At 36.0% G+C, this 18,912-nt stretch overlaps 1 protein-coding gene across 1 annotated transcript in view; it reads right to left on the bottom strand.

Moving 5' to 3' along the window:
* The window catches only part of NSG1 (neuronal vesicle trafficking associated 1), a 644,022-nt gene that overhangs the window by 31,066 nt on the left and 594,044 nt on the right, over positions 1–18,912 (bottom strand). The window contains exon 4 of the mRNA XM_044062605.1: positions 16,314–16,424. Within this exon, the coding sequence (XP_043918540.1) occupies positions 16,314–16,424 (111 nt within the window). The remainder of the gene's footprint in view (positions 1–16,313; positions 16,425–18,912) is intronic.

Here is an 18,912-nt window from a genome sequence, read left to right as displayed (position 1 = left end):
TATTGTGAAATTTTCCATGTCTGTATACCTTTGCCTGTATTTCTCTTCAAATATCTTTGGGGCTGTCTTATTAATATGGCTTTCAACTTTGGATAATATTGCACCATTTCAAATCTCTCTTTCTTTCCAAGGTCCATATTTCTTTTTTATACCTTTCAAAAAGCTCTAGATTTTTCTTGTTTGTATTTTTGCACTTCCTCAGATGATGCTTTTTTCAAACTGATCAAAGTTTCTTGGTCTATAATATGTTTTTCACAAATCTGTTGTATTAATGAACACAATTTTTTATTTGAAGTTTCTGACAGTTTTTCTTGTGGAAGTATTTTTTCTTTCCTCTAATTTCTCTCTTAATCTGTTTGTATATCTTGTGTCTGGAATTCTGGGCTTCTTGCATAATAGTAACAATACACAGTTTCTTCCTTATCCTCAATAGTCCACTCTGTCATCTTTATGGCTCTTCTTTGGCCTATCAGTTTTTGTGATTTTGTGGACTGCTACTTCCTTCTAAAACAGGGGGGGGGGCATCCTACTAATTAGCCTGGCCTGGCACCATTGTAGGAATGTTTTCATATTTTGAGGATTCTACACTGTCATTTTTTTCAGTCCTGGCACCAGTGCGCCTACCAGTCTTGGGCAGTTTTTTATCCTGGGTCTTGTGCACCTAGCTAGCCTTTTTAATTTTTGACCTACTTCTCTCCATGATATTGCCAAATAAAAACAGTCTATATATCAGTGTCATCTTGGTGAGGATTTTGTGAAAAACAGGGTCCAGCTTGTGAAGGTACTCACCAAGACTTGAGGATGAATTCAGTTTCAGCAATACTACTCTACTTTGCTTGATGACTTATCATCTCTCCATTTGGACCTCCGCTGACTTATCATCGCCCCATTAGGACCCCTGCTGACTTATCTTCTCTCCATCCTGTATGTCTGTTGTTATTAACCTTAAGGATCTGCATTCAAAGTCCTACACTCCCCTTATTTCTTGAATTTCTCTTTGCTTCATCATCATCCCTCTCCACTTTAAATTATAGCTTTCTGCTTGTGCTATATATATGAGCCTTAACCATCTAGCTCTAAAATACCCCTTCTAATCAGTTAATCCCAAATCACCTTGTTCTGTTAGAAGGATCAACTTATCCCACTTGATCCTTGCCCTCTTCCTCCCCTCACAGATAAAATCCTTCCAACTCTTTATTAATTACTTTCCACAACTTCTCCTCTGGTTGATAAAAATATGTCTAACTTGTTCAGCCCTGGGTCCTCTCCTGTTTGGTATCTACTTCTCTGAAGTACAGGCTAACACAGAAGGTCTTTGGCTAACAAAGTTCGCAGTTGACTGCAAACTAGGAGCCATGTATGACACTCCTAACGATGTGGACATCCTACAAAAGTGCCTCATTAAGACAGATGCCTTGTGTCAAAGCCATGGTCTCAAGCTCAATGCCAACAAGCGCACTGTCATCCCCTTTGGTAAAAACTCTGTACCCATGAGCTACCACATAGGTGGTAGTCTACTTAACACCGAAAGTGTGATAAGAGACCTTGGGACACAGGTGGACAGTAGTCTCTCCTTTGATAATCACATCACCACAGTTGTCAGGAAATCCTTCTACGTGGCATACCTCATCAGAAAAGGTTTCTCATCCAGGAAAAAAAGAGATCATTGTTCCCTTCTACTCGTCACTCATTAGACCTATTATAGAGTACAATGCCCCTTTTGGTATGTACCTCACAAGACATCTACAACAACTGGAAAGGCCGTAGAAATACCTCACAAAGAGGATTACCAGCCTCAAACAGATGCCCTACGCAGACCGTCTCAAAAGACTCCAGCTTTACTACGTCACATATCGCCTACTCAGAAGCGATCTTTGCCTAACATACAAAGCTATGTCAAACCCAGAGCTGCTGGACATGCTCCACTTAAAGAAATCCCAATCCCTCCGAGCTACATGCTCTAGGGACCTAAATGTTGTCACCACAATAAACAGAGCATGCTGGAGAGATAGATTCCTGTCCCAGAGACTTCCCATACTCTGGAACAAACTACCTATCTATATCAAACAAAACTCCTCATTAGTGCTCTTCAAGAAAAAATCTTGATGATTGGATGGGAAATAGGAAATTCAACGCTGGGATCACCTCTGTGGCTCTGCTCAACAGGGGCACAGGAAAATAATTTTCTTGGGTGGCAAAAGCCAGGGTACCTTTTTGGCTAGGCTTGTATAGGCCCTAGGGCCAATAGCCTAGTACCTACCTATGAACCTATGTAAAACTACAGATAACATTTTCATTGCTTGTATCTTGCTATCCATATCCATAAACCAGAGCTTCCAGTTACTCAGTTTTTGTATTTGTGTTTAGTCTCTTCCCACATATCCTTAGTTGCCATAACAGAATCCCTTCTAACCCATACTACTAAATACTTAATTTTATTGTGTCCCCATAAATATGGGCATTGCTAAATCAATTCATGAGTGGGTATATAGTTTACAGCTATAGCCTTTGTTTTGTCTTTGTTAATTTTATATGTCAAAAAGACTTGAAGCTGTTTCAGAATGATCCACAATGCTGAGATGTCATTATCTGGTTTTATCAGGTACAAAATAATATTGTCTGCAAATAAAACCAGCTATTCTTGATTACCATACAAATTATAGCCTTAAATTTCTCAGTCTGTTATTTTCTTTGCCAGCGGCTCTAAATATAACAAAGATCACAAAGGGGAAAGAGAACACCCCTTCCTAGTTCCTCTGTTCAGACACAATTTATCAATGAGGAACCCTTTTACTTTAATTTTTGCTTCCAATCCCTCATAGCCTCCTAATTAACCTTATCATTGTATCAAGGAATGCAAATGCTTCCATTGCCCTACTCATAAAATCCTGCCTTGCTCTATAGAATACTTTCTCTGCATCAAGATCCGCCACCATCAACAGTATTTTCTTAAATTTTGCTTCATCATTGTTCTGTTAATTTTGTCAAATGTTTGCCTCTCTTCCACAAAACCACACTGATCCATATCTATCAATTTTGGCAACACCTTTGCCATTCTTTTAGCTATTATAGACATAAACAGTTTATAATCATGGTTTCAATTTGAAATGTGCCTATATGATGCTGCGTCTAATGGGTCTTTACCATCTTTAGGTATTACAGCCACCACAGCTTGATTCCATGATGTTGGCATTTCCCCTCCTTTTAAAATACTGTTAAACAAAACCTTCTGGATCATTATCACTTTCCTCTCTGATAGCTTCCAAACATTGACAGGAATACCATATATTCTTAAAGACTTTCCCGTGGATTGATTATACGTCAGTGTTTTCTCATCTCTTCTGATCTCCTCCTGTTTATTGTTGAGTTTCATCTACTTCTAACCTTGGCATACTTAAGTCTTCTATAAATATTTCCATTTGCAATTTTCTTGATTTCCACATTCCTCTGCTTTATACAAATTTTCATAACATTTCTGAAATATCTCTAGTACCTCTACAGGATCTCTGGCTCCCTAAGTTTCAGAACAACCCCTCTACTTTATGTTGCCTAAGTCATTGTGCTAAAAGTTTTTGTGCTCTTGAGTTATTATCAAAAACAGTTGCTTAACAGCAATCATTCTAGACTCATGTGTATTATCCAGATACTTTCTTATTTTTTTCTTAGCACTCTGAATTTGGGCCTCTTCTTGTTCTATGAGATTCCCCTCATTCTGCAATACGTTAACCTTTGTCAGCCTCTTTAAATAATTCTTGTTACATCTTAACCATATCTCTTTTTCTTTTATTTCTACCCTGTTTTTAAATTCCACTTTCATTTTAACCCACTCCCTAGCTATAACTTCTGAAGAAATTTCTATATTCCCAAATAGCTCTTGAAAATTGTCTGCCAACAGTTTCTTAAATTCCTCTCTTTTTAACCAGTAGGTGGGCAAGCACCACTGTCTCATTTTTACTTCATTACTCTGCATTTTTACCTTAGTTGTTATTGTTGCATGACCTGAAATATTTATTGGATGTGTGCTGAAGCTTTCAATTAAATGCATATATAATTTCTTTCTAGTCTAGTTTCCCAGATACATCTTCACTGTTACAATTCAAGTTCCAGTCCTCACCTATAGGTTATATTCCCTGCTGAAAGCTGATTATTTCCATAAAATTTTTAAGCTCCACAATAGTAGTTTTACATGCAATATAAATTCATGCCAACGTAATCCTCCTTCCTTGCCTTACTACCACAAATCTACCACTATTTTCTTTCATCTCTTGTGTATCACTACTGGAGCTCTTATAGCAATTTGTATAAGTACTCCCCTTTTCCTTTGTCTCTGACAGTCTACCGAATATCCATCCTAAATTTTTCTCTTTATCAAATTCACATCATCACTTCTTTCCAAATGTGTCTCCTAATACACTTAACACAAACCAAAAAGAATCACTGTTCCAATGTTCACCAAAACACCAAAAATACAGAACAGATGGAAGAGGCACAAATCCATAATCCACACAAATTCCTTTATTAAAACGACTCTTCAGTCCAATAAAACGCAGAAACAATAAGTTTGACTATACAGTCCACTAACGCGATTACACCAGCACTGTGTTTTCATTTAAACCACTTCATCAGATGGAGACAAATGCATACCTACACAAAAACCACTCCTTATATATTCATCAAAATAATTAAACAATTAGTTAATTAAAGGGAACAAGATACTTAAACATTTAAAGGGGTAAGACTTATAATGAATACAACACATTAAAATATATTATAATGGATTCCCCCCACACTGACCTGATACATTAATGGATTAATAAATTAATAAATTAATATTATTATCAAAATTTAATAAAAACTTTATAATAACTTATAAAAGTGTAAGTGTCCTAATACACTTACCTTTATATCTATATGTGTGAGGTCACTCATGTTCCAAAATAATAAGTTATGTGTAGCCATTATGATAAGAAGTTATTTTTCCACCTGTCAATCTCTGTTTGAACCTATGCCACATTTTGCAAGACTTTTTGATTTAATGAAAACCCTTAAACAAAAAAAAAAAAAAAAAAAACACACCCCAGGACACCCAGAACCTATTAACTTAAAGCAAACACATATGACTATGTGCATCTTCAAATAATGAAGTTTAACCCTTTTGATATGAACAAATGTCCTAAATTGACAGATGCCCCCACAGGCATTAACTAACCTAAAATTAAGGTTATCCATGTTAAGGTACATGTTATAGCCTGTGCTTCTACTTACACTAATTGCTGTCTGTTCTTATCTTTATTCCCATCCTAGATGTGAAAAACAACTTGTCTGCTTTCAGAAAACATTAACTTTTAGCCTTAAGAAAAAGTGCACTATTTAAAAAAAAAAGCTAAATTATACATTGTTCTAGTAAATGCATTAAAGTATTCAGTTACCCAAAAAAACTGCTCTCTCTTATTCACTTCCAATCATTTGGAATTTATTTTTTATTGAGTTACTTGCCCTTGTACTTTTTAATTTATGCTTCTCTCAGTAAACAAAGTCCAGACCTCTTGATTTATTGCTTTTACCTTTAGTCAGCATCCATGGAAACATAATAACAGAATGGGTAGCTTCCCACTTCTGCAGTCAACTCACACTGAACATTTATTTGCTTAAGGTAAACTAGTCATTGCATTGTGGTCTCTCATTTTGAAATCCACTTGCTTACAAAAAAATTGTCATTTGAATAAGCCAATGGCATTACTCCAGACAGTCAACTAAGTAAAACTCAAAGGAAAACATTTATTTTATTTTATTTATTTATTATTTTATTTGCAGTTGGTTTACCAGGATAGTCCATTGGGCCAAGATGAACCCGTTTTCAATGGAGTCCTGGGGAGAAAAGCTCCAGAAACAAGGTTACATAGTTTGTGGATATGTATTACAATATTTACAAAATTACATAGTTAAGCATCATACTGGTGATGAACATTACAGATGGTACATACTATAAAAGCAATTCATATTACAGTATTTACAAAATTATATAGTAAGAGTATAACATTTAGGTGACATTACTGATGAAACTGACTAGAAAATGGAAACATTTCAATAGAGATACTGAAAGCCATTTTGAGTTAGGTAGCTAGCTAAAGGATACAAAGTAATACTTTAGGAGAGGCAGAAACAAGGAACTTGTTGGTAAGGAGGAGGAAGGAGGTAAAGGCAGTCTTGTTTTATGAAGGATGGGTGCAAGAGCATTCTCACTGGGTTAGTAGATGGGAGTAAAGGGATTTTTTGAATGTAAAGTGGTTGAAAGTGGTACGAATAGCTGGAGGTAGGGAGTTCCAGAGATGTGCTAGACTATAGGATAGGAGATTTTTACCTGGGGGTCATATTGGTTTGTATAATTCAATTAGGTTTTGGTTATTAGTTCTGAGTACTCTGTTGGGGATGTGCATTTTAAAGGCACAGGAAAGAGATGGACAAAGGAAGGGTTTGAAAATGAGCTTATGAGCAAGAGTAAGTTGAGAATAGATGAGTTGGTTGCGTAGTTCTAGCCATTCTAGTTTGTGGAGAGAAGAACAATGGTGAGTAGATGCTTTATGACTAGTAGCGAATTTGGCTATTTTATTGTAGCATGAGGAAAGTTGTGTTTTGAGGGAAGATTGTAGGTTAGTCAGGAGTGGGGCTCTATAAAGAAGAGAGGGAATCAGGAATGTGGAAGAGAGAGTGATTTTAGTAGAGGGTGTAAGGAAACGATTTTGTCGGTAGAGCATGCCTAGTTTTTGATGAGTTTTTTTTATGTTAAGTTGTATGTGGGAGTTGAATTTAAGCTGACTATCAATTTGAACCCCAAGTAACTTAGCCTCTGGCACCAATTCCAAGGATGTGTTGTTGTTACTAGTGATTAAAAAAGAGTTTGGATTGATAGAGACGTGTTTAGAGGGAGTAAATACCATTAATTTGGTTTTAGAGGCATTTAGTGCTAGGTGGTTTAAGTTCTACATATTTTATAATCGGTGCATTTTACACTCCATTCTCAACCTCAACAGCCCAAGATTACAGCTTATTAACTTACACATACTTTTGTCCAGCCTTTCTTCTCTTTTTATATTGTAATGCCTACATTTCTTAAAACTAAAAAAGAAAAAAAGTACTTGTTTACTTTAGTATATTTATCACATGCAACAATCACTGAAAATGCTTTGCTATATAACATGCATTTTATAAATGTTTTATAGACATACTGTTAAGAACACAAGTTGTTTTACTTGCAGTTACTTTTTCTTTTTTTTCCTTTTTATTGTCCTACCAAACATGAATGATATGAAGTGGGGTATAAGACTCAGTCCACCGAAATGTTTAAGTCAAGAGAAATCCAGTATTTCTCAGCTACTTTTTTTGAAAAGCTGTATTCCACAAATTTCATGATAGTTTATAATCTCCCATTTATTCATTAACTGCAGTGTTGCCAGTCTTCTTCTTGTTTATCTCCCAAGCCCAGATTCTGGTTGAAGTCCAAGGTACTCCTATTTCTTTAGTCAACTCCTGTGCTTTTTTCTGTCTTTCCAGCATCTTCCTTTGGAAAATTGGAAAATGTTTCACTGGCAAAATCTCTGTATGAGCTTTATTATCAGAAGAATGAAAAGCAGAGTCCCCTTCTGTTTGATGGCTCACTTTTTGTTTGTATTTCCTCCTGTTCTGCATCAAAAATGGCTTTGACCTTCCAGGAGAAAATATTCTGAGGCCAGCTGGATATAGCAGCTTGAATCTCACAGTTGTCTTTCCACATTCCCTGATTGCTGGGATAAATTTATCTTCTGCCTAGTGTATAGTAAATACATTTCACAAACACTGCACTGTCTCCAGTTTTTAATACTTTGCCTTTCTACCATAGTTTTGTCAGATTCAACTCTTTCTGCTGGTATGATTGTGTCTTTACTAATACAAGTCTTGGCTGCTTTCTCACAGTCAGGTTTGGTACAAATACAGAGTGTACTTTTTCAGTTAACAAATCTTGCCATGGAATTCCATTCTAGCTACTTATTTTTGCTTTCATAAAATTAATAAAGTCTCTTCCTTCCAGCTTCTCTGGTACAGCAGAAAATCTCAAGTTTTCTCTGTGTGCTCTGTTCTCTAACTCTTCCATTTTTGAATGTTTAAATGTTGCCCACATAATACCCTTGGATTTATATAAACTGGAACCCGATTAATAACATAATTTGTTTTTTGATTTCTGAATAAGTTTTGTATGTTTTAGAATGAAAGCACTTAAACTGGATTAAAATACAGCTTGCTGGCATTCTGTGTGGCATTTTTTGTTTTTTACATAATATGCTTTTTGATATCATTCTGTTTGAGTAGCAGTGAATTCAGTCTCCATCTTAGAGCAGTTATAGTTTTTAGTAATAAGGTCACTTTGAAAGATATTAGTAAGTGATCTGAAAAATGATCTTGGTTCTATGTTACTTAAAATGTTATTTTTTTCCAAAGATTTGGAAAATAAAATATATCATTGAAATGGGATCTATGTGAGTACAAAAAGAAGGTAAAATCCTTAACTGATGAATAAATAGCATAATTTGATTCGTAAAGTCATGATCATCCTTAAAGTCATAACGTAGTTGTATATTTATTTTGTTATAAAGCACTGGTGTATCCTTTCCATTGTAAAATAAGCCCAAGGTCAAATTCCAATCCTCTCAAAATGAAATCATGATTTTGATTGTGGATATAATCTGGCAACATTCCTAAGAAAGTTTGGTCTATCTGAACATGGTGCATAAAAGGGAGGGACCATAAATATACAGTGTCAGGAGTGGCCTTGTACATTTGATAATAATGAATCTCCTTTCTGTGTTTTTCTTGGCTTGCACTGTTTTGAAAGGACAATATTTTTAATTAGGACTGCTACTCCAAATCTGTAACCTGAAACACAAATGTATGATCTCCAGTTTTTCTTATACAAATCTGATTGTGAAACACACATCTGAGTGCCTTGTATAAAGTATATACTCATTTTCATATTGTAAATCACATGCTAACACTGTTTTCTGTTAGAATTCACCTGTAGTCCATTAAGATTCCTAGATGATATACTTAATTTAGACATCTTCCAAGGTTTTTTGATTTATTGCAAAATTGTGGAAGCTAGTGGTTTACTCACAAAGGTCTGTCTGACTGCCCTGTTAGGTGGAAAATCCTCAGTGTTACGTTGCATGTTAGAAGATTGATAGGTGTATCTTACTGTACATGTGACCATGAAACCCCACGTAGTATATGAGGTATTACCCATACTGACAATGAGAACAGTATTCCCATAATAGTAAGCCCACCTTCCCACAGAACCTGATCATAATAACTTCTGTGGTAATTAGCTTGGGAACAGAGCTTATAACTACCCAAACAACATCTATTCCTAATATAAGAAGAAAAACTGAAATATTTACAATAATATCCTTTTGTTTAGTTTATTACTTATGCTTATAAAAATCACAGACATTGCTCCACTCTCTGCACTATTCCACTATGAAATAATGATTTATTTTAGTAGTTTAAGATGCAAAAAGACTCATAAGGCTTTATAAGGGAAATGAACACCTTTAACTTGGAACATTAACTAAGCCATCTCAACTATTGCTCATTTGCACTAGAAAACTATTCCAAGTTGTAATTATAACATTTAAATCTTACTAGATGTTTCCCATAATCAACTGTTTGAAACAGTGGCCTTGCTAACAACTGTCTGAGGTTAATTGACACTTAAAATCATCTGAAGACACCTATATAAACGTTTCATGATGTAGATAAACAAATATGTATTCTGGTGCTTACAAACTATTAATAATGCTGCAGGGAACTAATTTAGGGTTTCTATGATATAGTCTCAACCTCATTAACTTATATTATGTAAAATAACTAAATAAAAACGGTCTTCAAATCCTGATACTCTGGTGTACTTATCTAGGTTTGACTATGACAGTATAGGGATGGAAACTGATGGAAAATGATGCCAGTTACTCGTAAAATATGACAGCCATAAGATATTTTTCTAACAAATTCAAAGGGAAGAGTGGCTTACTGAAGACTAGTCTGAATCTTATATGTAGGTGTCATCCAAGTAAAAGTCACCCACTGGGGATAAATACATAATATGCTTGAAAAACACTGTAATAAATCTATTTCTCAAGCACTGACACAAACACAAAAATGTTTATTTTATAATCAGAATGGTAAGTTTGAAAACACTATGTTCTATACAATCTAACACTGATAAGCAGATCAATGCCTTAACATACAGAACATTTTCTGTGTCACATTTGGTACCTAGAAATATCACTTTTGGCCATTATTACACAGTTATAATGCATATAGTGGTTGGCCACCAACCTATCCCAACACCATGGAGTAGATGTAAATAGATCAGCTGCTGATAAGGGTCTATCATAATGTGATGAATCATCTGCAGTCTGTGCTACCCATAATTCTTTATTGCTTCATGTAAGCTTCTTTCACAGTGAAATTAACTTGAGTGAAACATTACACGTCTTTACATATTATGGTATTTGTGGGAAAAGGAAAATGTAGAACAAACTTGGAAAACTGACTCAGTTATTAAATACTAAAAGAATCATGAATATGTATCAAGAACCATCCCACATTTTGTAATAACAGAAACACATCAACCATCAATAGTATCCTAACTTGATAGAAATAAAATTAATAAATAACTCATGTGGGGGCAAGGCTGGTCCCAGTTTACTCTGTCACCATCATAATTACGCATATTAACCAAAAATGTGTTTCTTAACAAAAATATACTATCTTTGCAAACTCAGCCACACCACCCACCATTAATGGACTATCCTACCTAAAACAAAAACAGGTCATTGTCAAGTAATGGCAGTAACCATTTTTAAAGTTACAAATCATGCAACCATCTCTATACACACACACACACACACACACACACACACACACACACACACACACACACACACACACACACACACACACATTGCTATCTGGGGTAGAGCACTGATCTGTATGGACCTTTTAGACTCAGCCTGGGAGCGCTGTCTGGTTAAGTGGCTTGCTGACAGTCACACAGTTAGGCAGTGCAAGCTGTGGGAAGGAAATCCTGGACCACATGCTTCAAAGTTGTAAAGGAAATTTTTAATGTCCATTATCCCTGCCAGTAGGCTGCATATTGAGGTGCATACTGTATATCTCCTGAAATTGAGAAACATCCCTGTGGTGTACTTCTCTACAGTAATTTTGATCATTTAAGATTAAGGTGCTTCCCATTCATACGTACTCTAACAACTACTTAAAAATGATTTACTCTGTAATATATCTGATGCATTTTTATTGCTAAAGAGGTGCAGAAAACCATTTATATCTAACCACTCACACTGGCAATATATTGTTTTAACAAAATTGTGTTTTAGCAAATGTACTTGTGCTGTCTTTTAACAGCATTTCATCAACTACATCAATAAACATGAGCCATAAGCCTTTTAAATTGTGGGACAATCACAAACATTGCTTACAACATTAAAAAGAGAGTGAAGTCAACAAGCAGAACAAAGGAACAGATTTGCCAGGTGTGCACCTGATAAAGCTATATGCACTTGCAGAAATGTGACAACCTTTACATAATGAGTTTCCCTCTATTAGTCCTTGCATCAAATTGGTGTCCCTCTCATCAAATCGTATAGAGCACAATCCATAAAAGGTCCTCATCCCATTTTACTCCTTTACAGTTTCACATTCTTTGCAATTTTAAAATATATTAATGATATGTTAAAGAAATGTTTAAAACATGTGATTAAACCATGGTAACACAAACATGGGTTTATTGTCACTAATTTATCAGGCTCAGTCTGAGCCACCACCCCCAGCATGTAGTGGGAAGCAACTGCAATCTTTTACAGCACAGATTAGCCCTGTGGGCTAACAGATCCACAACCAGTCATTGTTGTTCTCTATCTCTTTAGGGGATGTAAAAATGGCTCAAGGTAAAGAAAAAAAAATACAAAATACAATGGCTGTTCTTTAAACAACATATGCTGCAATTGCATCATGGTCTGATCTTAATTCCTGCCATGGAGATATTATATTCCCACTCATGTTTGCTGCAGAGGTTGGGACACACAGACTGAAATAAGGATGGTCTCATAGAAGGCAGAATGGATGGCAACCCTATTTATACAGTTCTGGTCACTTTCTAACATAGCTTGAAAAGGCTGATCTAATAACCAGTTCTGAATCCAATTTGCTATATATCTATTAACATGGAACTTACCCAAACAAATTCAGTAAACCATTATACAGAAGTGGAATGAATGGTTCTAAAAGATCCAGTATTATAGCATCAACACATACCCTAAATCTACTGCCTACACTACACTGGAGTAGGGTGTAACTAAATCCCTGTGGCAGGATCTACCTTGATCCATGGTGATCAGTAGCACTATCACATATAATTTTAGGGTAGAAACCTTATTATAATGCTTTCAAAAATATTTTACTAATATTGAAGTCAGTCTAATTTTTATGTGATTTTCTATTTTATTTTTTTTTCCCACAGATTTTATGGATAGGCATTACTACAGAGAAGCCTTCTACTGTGAAAGCAAAAAACCCAAACTATTACCAGCTCAGTAGAATAACAGAAGAATACTGATGATTTGGGTGCCAAGCCCTTCAGATCTTTCCTGCTGCCAAACATCACTCCTCTTGTGGACTCTCAGGGATCACTTATCAGCTAATGGTTTTCCATTGCTGGGCAGATAAGTCCTCTTCAGGGAAAAATAATCTTCTAAATGTTATTGTTATTCCAGAAACTTAACATATTATGTGAAATGTCTTATTGTTAGCTAGGAACAAGTACACTTTACTGACTGCCATGTGACACTGTAGTCACCTTTATTGTGAAATGAAGCTTTTTACTTTTATATAAAATGTTGTTAAAACTAAGTTTTTGTGTGTTTTTCCTTGACTGCTATTGTCACTCTTACCCAAGTTTCAGGCACTATTTTCATCTCCACCCATGGAACAACTTACCAGTCCCTTGGTTGTTCTTTCTTCCACACACACAAAGGAAAACATTTCCAAGCAGCCTTTGCCACTTCAACAGGCTTCAAATTTGCTACCACTGCAGAAGAGTGACTCTGTTGTGGCCAATTCTGATTCCTCATAGCATTCACCCTTTTCCTTGGCTTCCTCTTGTGTAGTGCCTATATCCACCACTGGCTGTGGGTTAGACATGTCCTATGTCACTGCTGAAGTGCCCTTGGCAGACAAGAGAAAAACACTCTTGTCAGTCTCAGAGGAAGGAGCAGGGGATACCCCTCTGTTTAGCTAGTCTGGTATGCCTGTCCCTAGTGAAGATTTGCCTGTCAGACGTTGGTCTGCTTCTATAGAAATGCTTGGCAAAAAAGTATAAAGTTAGACATTAATCATCCCCTGTATCTTTTACTTTGGACTGGACTGATTTATTGTGCTTGGCTCAGCATTTAGTTCAGCCTCTTGATCATACTAGTTTTAGCATTACTGGTAAGAAGAAAATAAATTCTTCCCTGTCTGAATATTTTCAGGATACTGAACAAGAAAGTGATTGTGATGGGACAACTGCTTTCTCTCCTCAGGTATCTGATTCTGACTGTGAGGAAAGTGTTTGTTCTGATAGTCCGTTTGAAGGATTTTCATTTCCTGAAAGCATATTCAAAAATGATTAATTTGTTTCATTGGGAACATATTGATATTCCAGTGTCTCTAAAGAATTACTATGATTTATTTACAACTGAAGCTTACTAAACCTATTCCTGTCTCTGCCATTCTTCCAGCATTGAAAGATGTTTTTATTACAGCTAGTAACTTGTCTGACAGACAGTCCACTGCCCTCAAGAAACCAGATAGATTGTACAAAGTTTCTTAGTCATATACATTTGTATTTTCTAACCCAGGTTTGATCCAGCAGTGATTTCCTTGGTAAATTCTCCTGCTACTCTGCATCTAGTAAATGTTAATCCCTCTCTCTATGATAAGGAGTGATAAGCCTTTGAAAGATTTTGGGAAAACATGTATTCTTCTGCTACAGTCATTTTCAGAATTCTTATTTGCCAGGTTCACATGTTAAAGTTTATGCTTGCTTCCTTTGAGAATATGGGGAACATTATAGATTATTGTGTCTTTTCTGAGGAAAATCATCTTTGCGTAATCTTATTGCTTCTGTGCCTCAAGTGGCTAAACACTCTTTCAAAGCATTCTTATGATTCAGCTGATGCCTTTTCCAGAGCTGTTGCTACTGAAACTGTTATGAGAAGGTTTACTTGGTTACTGAGGGCTAAGGCTGTGAACTATAGTTCCTGTCAAATAGGGTGTGATTCCATCAGCCTTCATTTGCTTACTGTATGACCCTGAGCAAGTCACTTAATCAGACATTGCTTTTGAGATGCTCCTAAAAAAAGGGACCGTGTGTCCAGTGGACCTACCTAGTTAACAAATGGGTATTATAAAAATTAACATGGGAATGCAGGGCCAAGCTTCTTAAGATCCTCACAGATTAATAGTCTAGTAAGTACCCGTGAACCTAAATTAAAAGCTGTTTGATCAAAAAAAATATTGCTGAGTATTACTTTGACATCACTAAAATTGCAGTTCTCCCCACTGTCATTTGACCTTGGAGCTAGTACATAAAATTTGGGGGTGCCCCTGCAAAAAAGATTTTTTTTTAATTCATTAAAAGTGTTTATTGATATTTTTCAACCAAATGGCTTGTGGATTAAAAGCTGTTTGGTGACTCAACATGATTCCTTCAGTCTGCTATGGTGATTTTTTTTTACACAGTTCTGCTTAATTTAGTATATTATCATTTTTATAATTCTCCAAAAGTATGATGGACTTGAGTTTCCCATTTCTTTATGCACAAACTTTGTATAGTAAAGTCATTAGCATCTAAAGGGGAGAAGCCACAGCTGTTGATGGGAGTGAAGGTTTTGGAAGAAGCAACAGCTGATGATGAGAGGGAAGGTTTTGGGAGAAGCAACAGGTGATGATGAGAGTGAAGGTTTTGGAAGAAGCAACAGCTGATGACAGGGAAGGTTTTGGGAGAAGCAACAGCTGATGATGAGAGTGAAGGTTTTGGGAGAAGCAACAGCTGATGATGAGAGTGAAGGTTTTGGGAGAAGCAACAGCTGATAATGAGAGGGAATGCTTTGTTATGATTAACAACAGTGGCAATACAAGAGCAGAACCACGTAAATATTTGTTATTCCAGTAAATCCACTTAGTTAAAGAGGATTAAATGAGAATGTTCCAGATATTCATGTTGATAAAATACAAATTACAGAAGAAACATATTAAATACAAAAGTCTGCGGTGCAATAATCTTTTATTTCATGGACAGCTTTAAAAAGTACTGAGGGGCATGAAAGTGGACAAACAGCCTCTTGGGCATGAAGGCAAGAAGGAACTTTTGAAAGAATGTAATGAAGTGTAGGGAAGTGCGGACAGGATATCTATGAACATTTTGAACAGCCAATATGAAAGTGATGAACAAATTAAAAAAAATGGACATTTACTTAATTAACTACTGCTTGTATTCAGCCTTTTGACTAATAGCAAAGGTACTAGACAATATGAAAGCACTACTTGTTTGTGGTGACAAACATAAACAGTAAAGAAAAAAAATAAGAACATTATTATGAAGCAAAAATTATTATTTGGATGTACTGAATGCAGAGACACAGAATAACTCTGATTCAGATTCAGTCACCTGTCAACTGACAAGTATTCAATGGCAAAGTGGCATCTAGAAACAGGTGTGCAATACTTTGTATAAACAGAATAACGTGTTCAAGAATTTTAAGATGTTTGCATATTTTTTATAAAAAAATGCCACTAGACAGAAAAGGTAGAGATTTGTAAAAAAATAAAAAAAAAACATTCTGTTAAATGAATTTAAAAGTCATGACACTTCTTGTCTAAACTGTTCTTTAACAATTAACTGCAAAAGACCAATGCCTTGAAGTACTGAAGACCAGTTTTATAATGTATGCTATAATAACATTTTGTCCCCCAGTTAAATTAATGCCACTTACTCAAATCTCCTTCAGACATTCTTTATTTTTTCATATTTCTTTTGGGCATTTTTTTTGTTCAGGGGAACTTAGTTACTCACAGAACACACCTTTTCACCTTTATGATGTACAATAGTTCACAACTTGCATTTTGTCTTCTGTTTTATATAACTGAGACAGTAGTCTTACTTTGTCTTCCTGCAATTATTACCAACATAAAATTCAGTTTTATTAAGATTTCTTTTTTACCTTAAACACGAATCCTTCTGGGCAGGTATGATCATACTTGTAAACTTTGTAGCCCACCAAAAGGACTACACAAGTTAAAAATGCAATTGCGAAAAGAACCAGGCCAAGGACCTACAAAAAAGTAACAAAATTGTTTTTGTTAGTCATGCAACATATATTATTCATGCTTATTTTACACTGGTTGGTTAGTTACCACTATATAATAGAAACTACTTAGTATTACAAAACAGAAGACCTGGTTGGACAAAGCAATTAGTCTGGCCATGGTAAATCCTTAATTATCTACATAAAATGAGTTCAGTAGGATGTGATAAAATACAGAACACTGTGGATACTGAAACAATAAAAAATGACAGCCTTTTCCTGTAGCCTAACTGTTACATATGTGCAAAAAGTTTTTATTAAAAAAAACATAACCGCTATTCAGATTAGCGTAACAATTATTCAGAATTCAAATGCCTTGTGCAAAGATGTACCACTTTTACACAATACAAAATATATAAATTGACAACATACTGAATATGTCAGATGTACTGAATCCCTGTGCAATGTCACTGCATGCACATTAAAACAGAGTACACGAGCTGTGCAGCAGAATGCACCCCACAAACTATTCAGATAAACATATGGGAAAGAAAGAAATTCTAAAAATGCAGTGGCCTTATTTAAAAACAGATATATAAACTGTAATGTCATTCTACGGTTTATTTACCAGAATACCATATTTTTAAACGCACAACAACCCAAGTTTAAAATGCACTCCCCAAACAATACTAATTAATGCAAAACTACAACACTATTTAGCATTCAAAAAATACAGCTAATGCTCCAACAAACCAAAACAGAAATGAAATAAAGTTCCATCATGCGGTGATAGGATTTTAAAAAAGCACTATACAACAGTGAAGTATTATGTTTGTGTGTAAGTAATACAGGTTTACACACTAATGGTTTTACTTAGTCAGTTAAGCTTCACTTTCATGGTTAGATCACACCAGCCTTGGGTAATCAGTTCCATAGTGGTGTTATTCCAAAGGGGTCCAATACTTGTCAACCTGGGAAGACATAGTTGACAGGCCATGCTGCTTTGGTAGAAATAGTCTTCACTTGTCACCTCTAGGCTTTCTGATAGTTGCCAAAACATTATCCACTCCTATGGTGCCTTTTTTGGCATTGCCAAACAGACAAACCTTCCAACAGAACAAAAACTAGTCAGGACAAGCTAAAGGTATTACTGCTCAATGCTAAGAGCATCAACAAATAAACTGCACTCCCTGGAAACTCTCCTTACACTGTTGAATGCTGACATCTGTCCAGTTATTGAAACCTGGTTCATAGCCATGGAAAGCGCTCAAGCAGTGATGGCTATAATGCCTTTTATACATTCCGACCACCCACAGAACATGAAAGAGCAAAAGGTAGAGGTGTATCTATGTGCATAAAGGATGCAAACACCTCAAGGCTGGTCAAACAATATGACATGCTTGAGCTACTCCATGAACAACTAACCATGAGAAAAATCCATTACCACATTCTTGCTAGCTACACGTTCTCCACCATGAACCAGGAAACCCGTACATCATACCTGAAGTTACCAAAATCACTCACCATCCAGTCCAATGTCATATTCATGGATGATTTTAACTATCCTTCCATTAATTGGGAGGCATACACAACCACTAACATGCAGGCCCAAAGATTTCTTGACTTGGTAAATTCAAATGCCCTGGAGCAACGAGTCTGCACTCCCACTAGGGAAATAAAAATCTTAGATCTGGTACTCACAAATATGGCAGAGTGTTGCACCACCTCTCTCACTGTAATGTCCTCACTGGTAATATCAGATCACAAAACAATCTCCCTTGAAATAAAGGTAAAACTAGCCCCCCCACCCAACCCCCAAAACTTTAAGAACTACTCTCAGGTAAATGACTGCCTATTAAGGGATGACACAGCTAGTTTTCAAGCTTGCCCAAACCAGAAAACAAAGAAACCTATGCAGAGGTGTACACAAAAGCCCTGTATGACCATATAAAAACTGCATAGAAATGGCAGTACAGATCAAAATAAACCCAGGTCAAACTGCAAAAGCAAACCACCCTGTTGGACCCCTGGTATTAGTAGGTTGCACAACAAAAGAAAGAAAATTATTGAGAAGTAAGAGGAAATGTGCACAACAGAGCAAAACGTCCCTCATTAGTATAAACAAGTGAATCTGGGAACTATTCAAGCCTCTGACTTTGAGGTAAAAACAGCCTCCAATGTTAAGAATAACCATAAGGCATTTTTCAGTTATGACCGCAATCTTAAGGGCAACAACAAACAATGCATGTACTTAGTTGTAGATGGCATGACCTATACTCAACCAGAAGATATAGCAGATGTGCTGGTCGATAAATTCAGCTCAAATTTTACCTCCCCATCATCCCCCAGTTCTCCCCCAAGAAATACCCTCCACCACTCCATTACCATTTATCACCAAAGAACAGATTGCCATTCTGCTCTCTAAACCTAAAAACATGACTTTAATGAGGCCTAATGATATACCAGGTTGCCTCTTAAACACCTTAAATCAGGACTTATCAGGCCCATTAGGATC

Source organism: Protopterus annectens, chromosome 2.part1 (assembly GCF_019279795.1).
Source record: "Protopterus annectens isolate FY-2018-M chromosome 2.part1, PAN1.0, whole genome shotgun sequence".
Taxonomy (NCBI): Eukaryota; Metazoa; Chordata; order Ceratodontiformes; family Protopteridae; genus Protopterus; species Protopterus annectens.
This window is presented reverse-complemented; position numbering and strand designations above follow the sequence as displayed.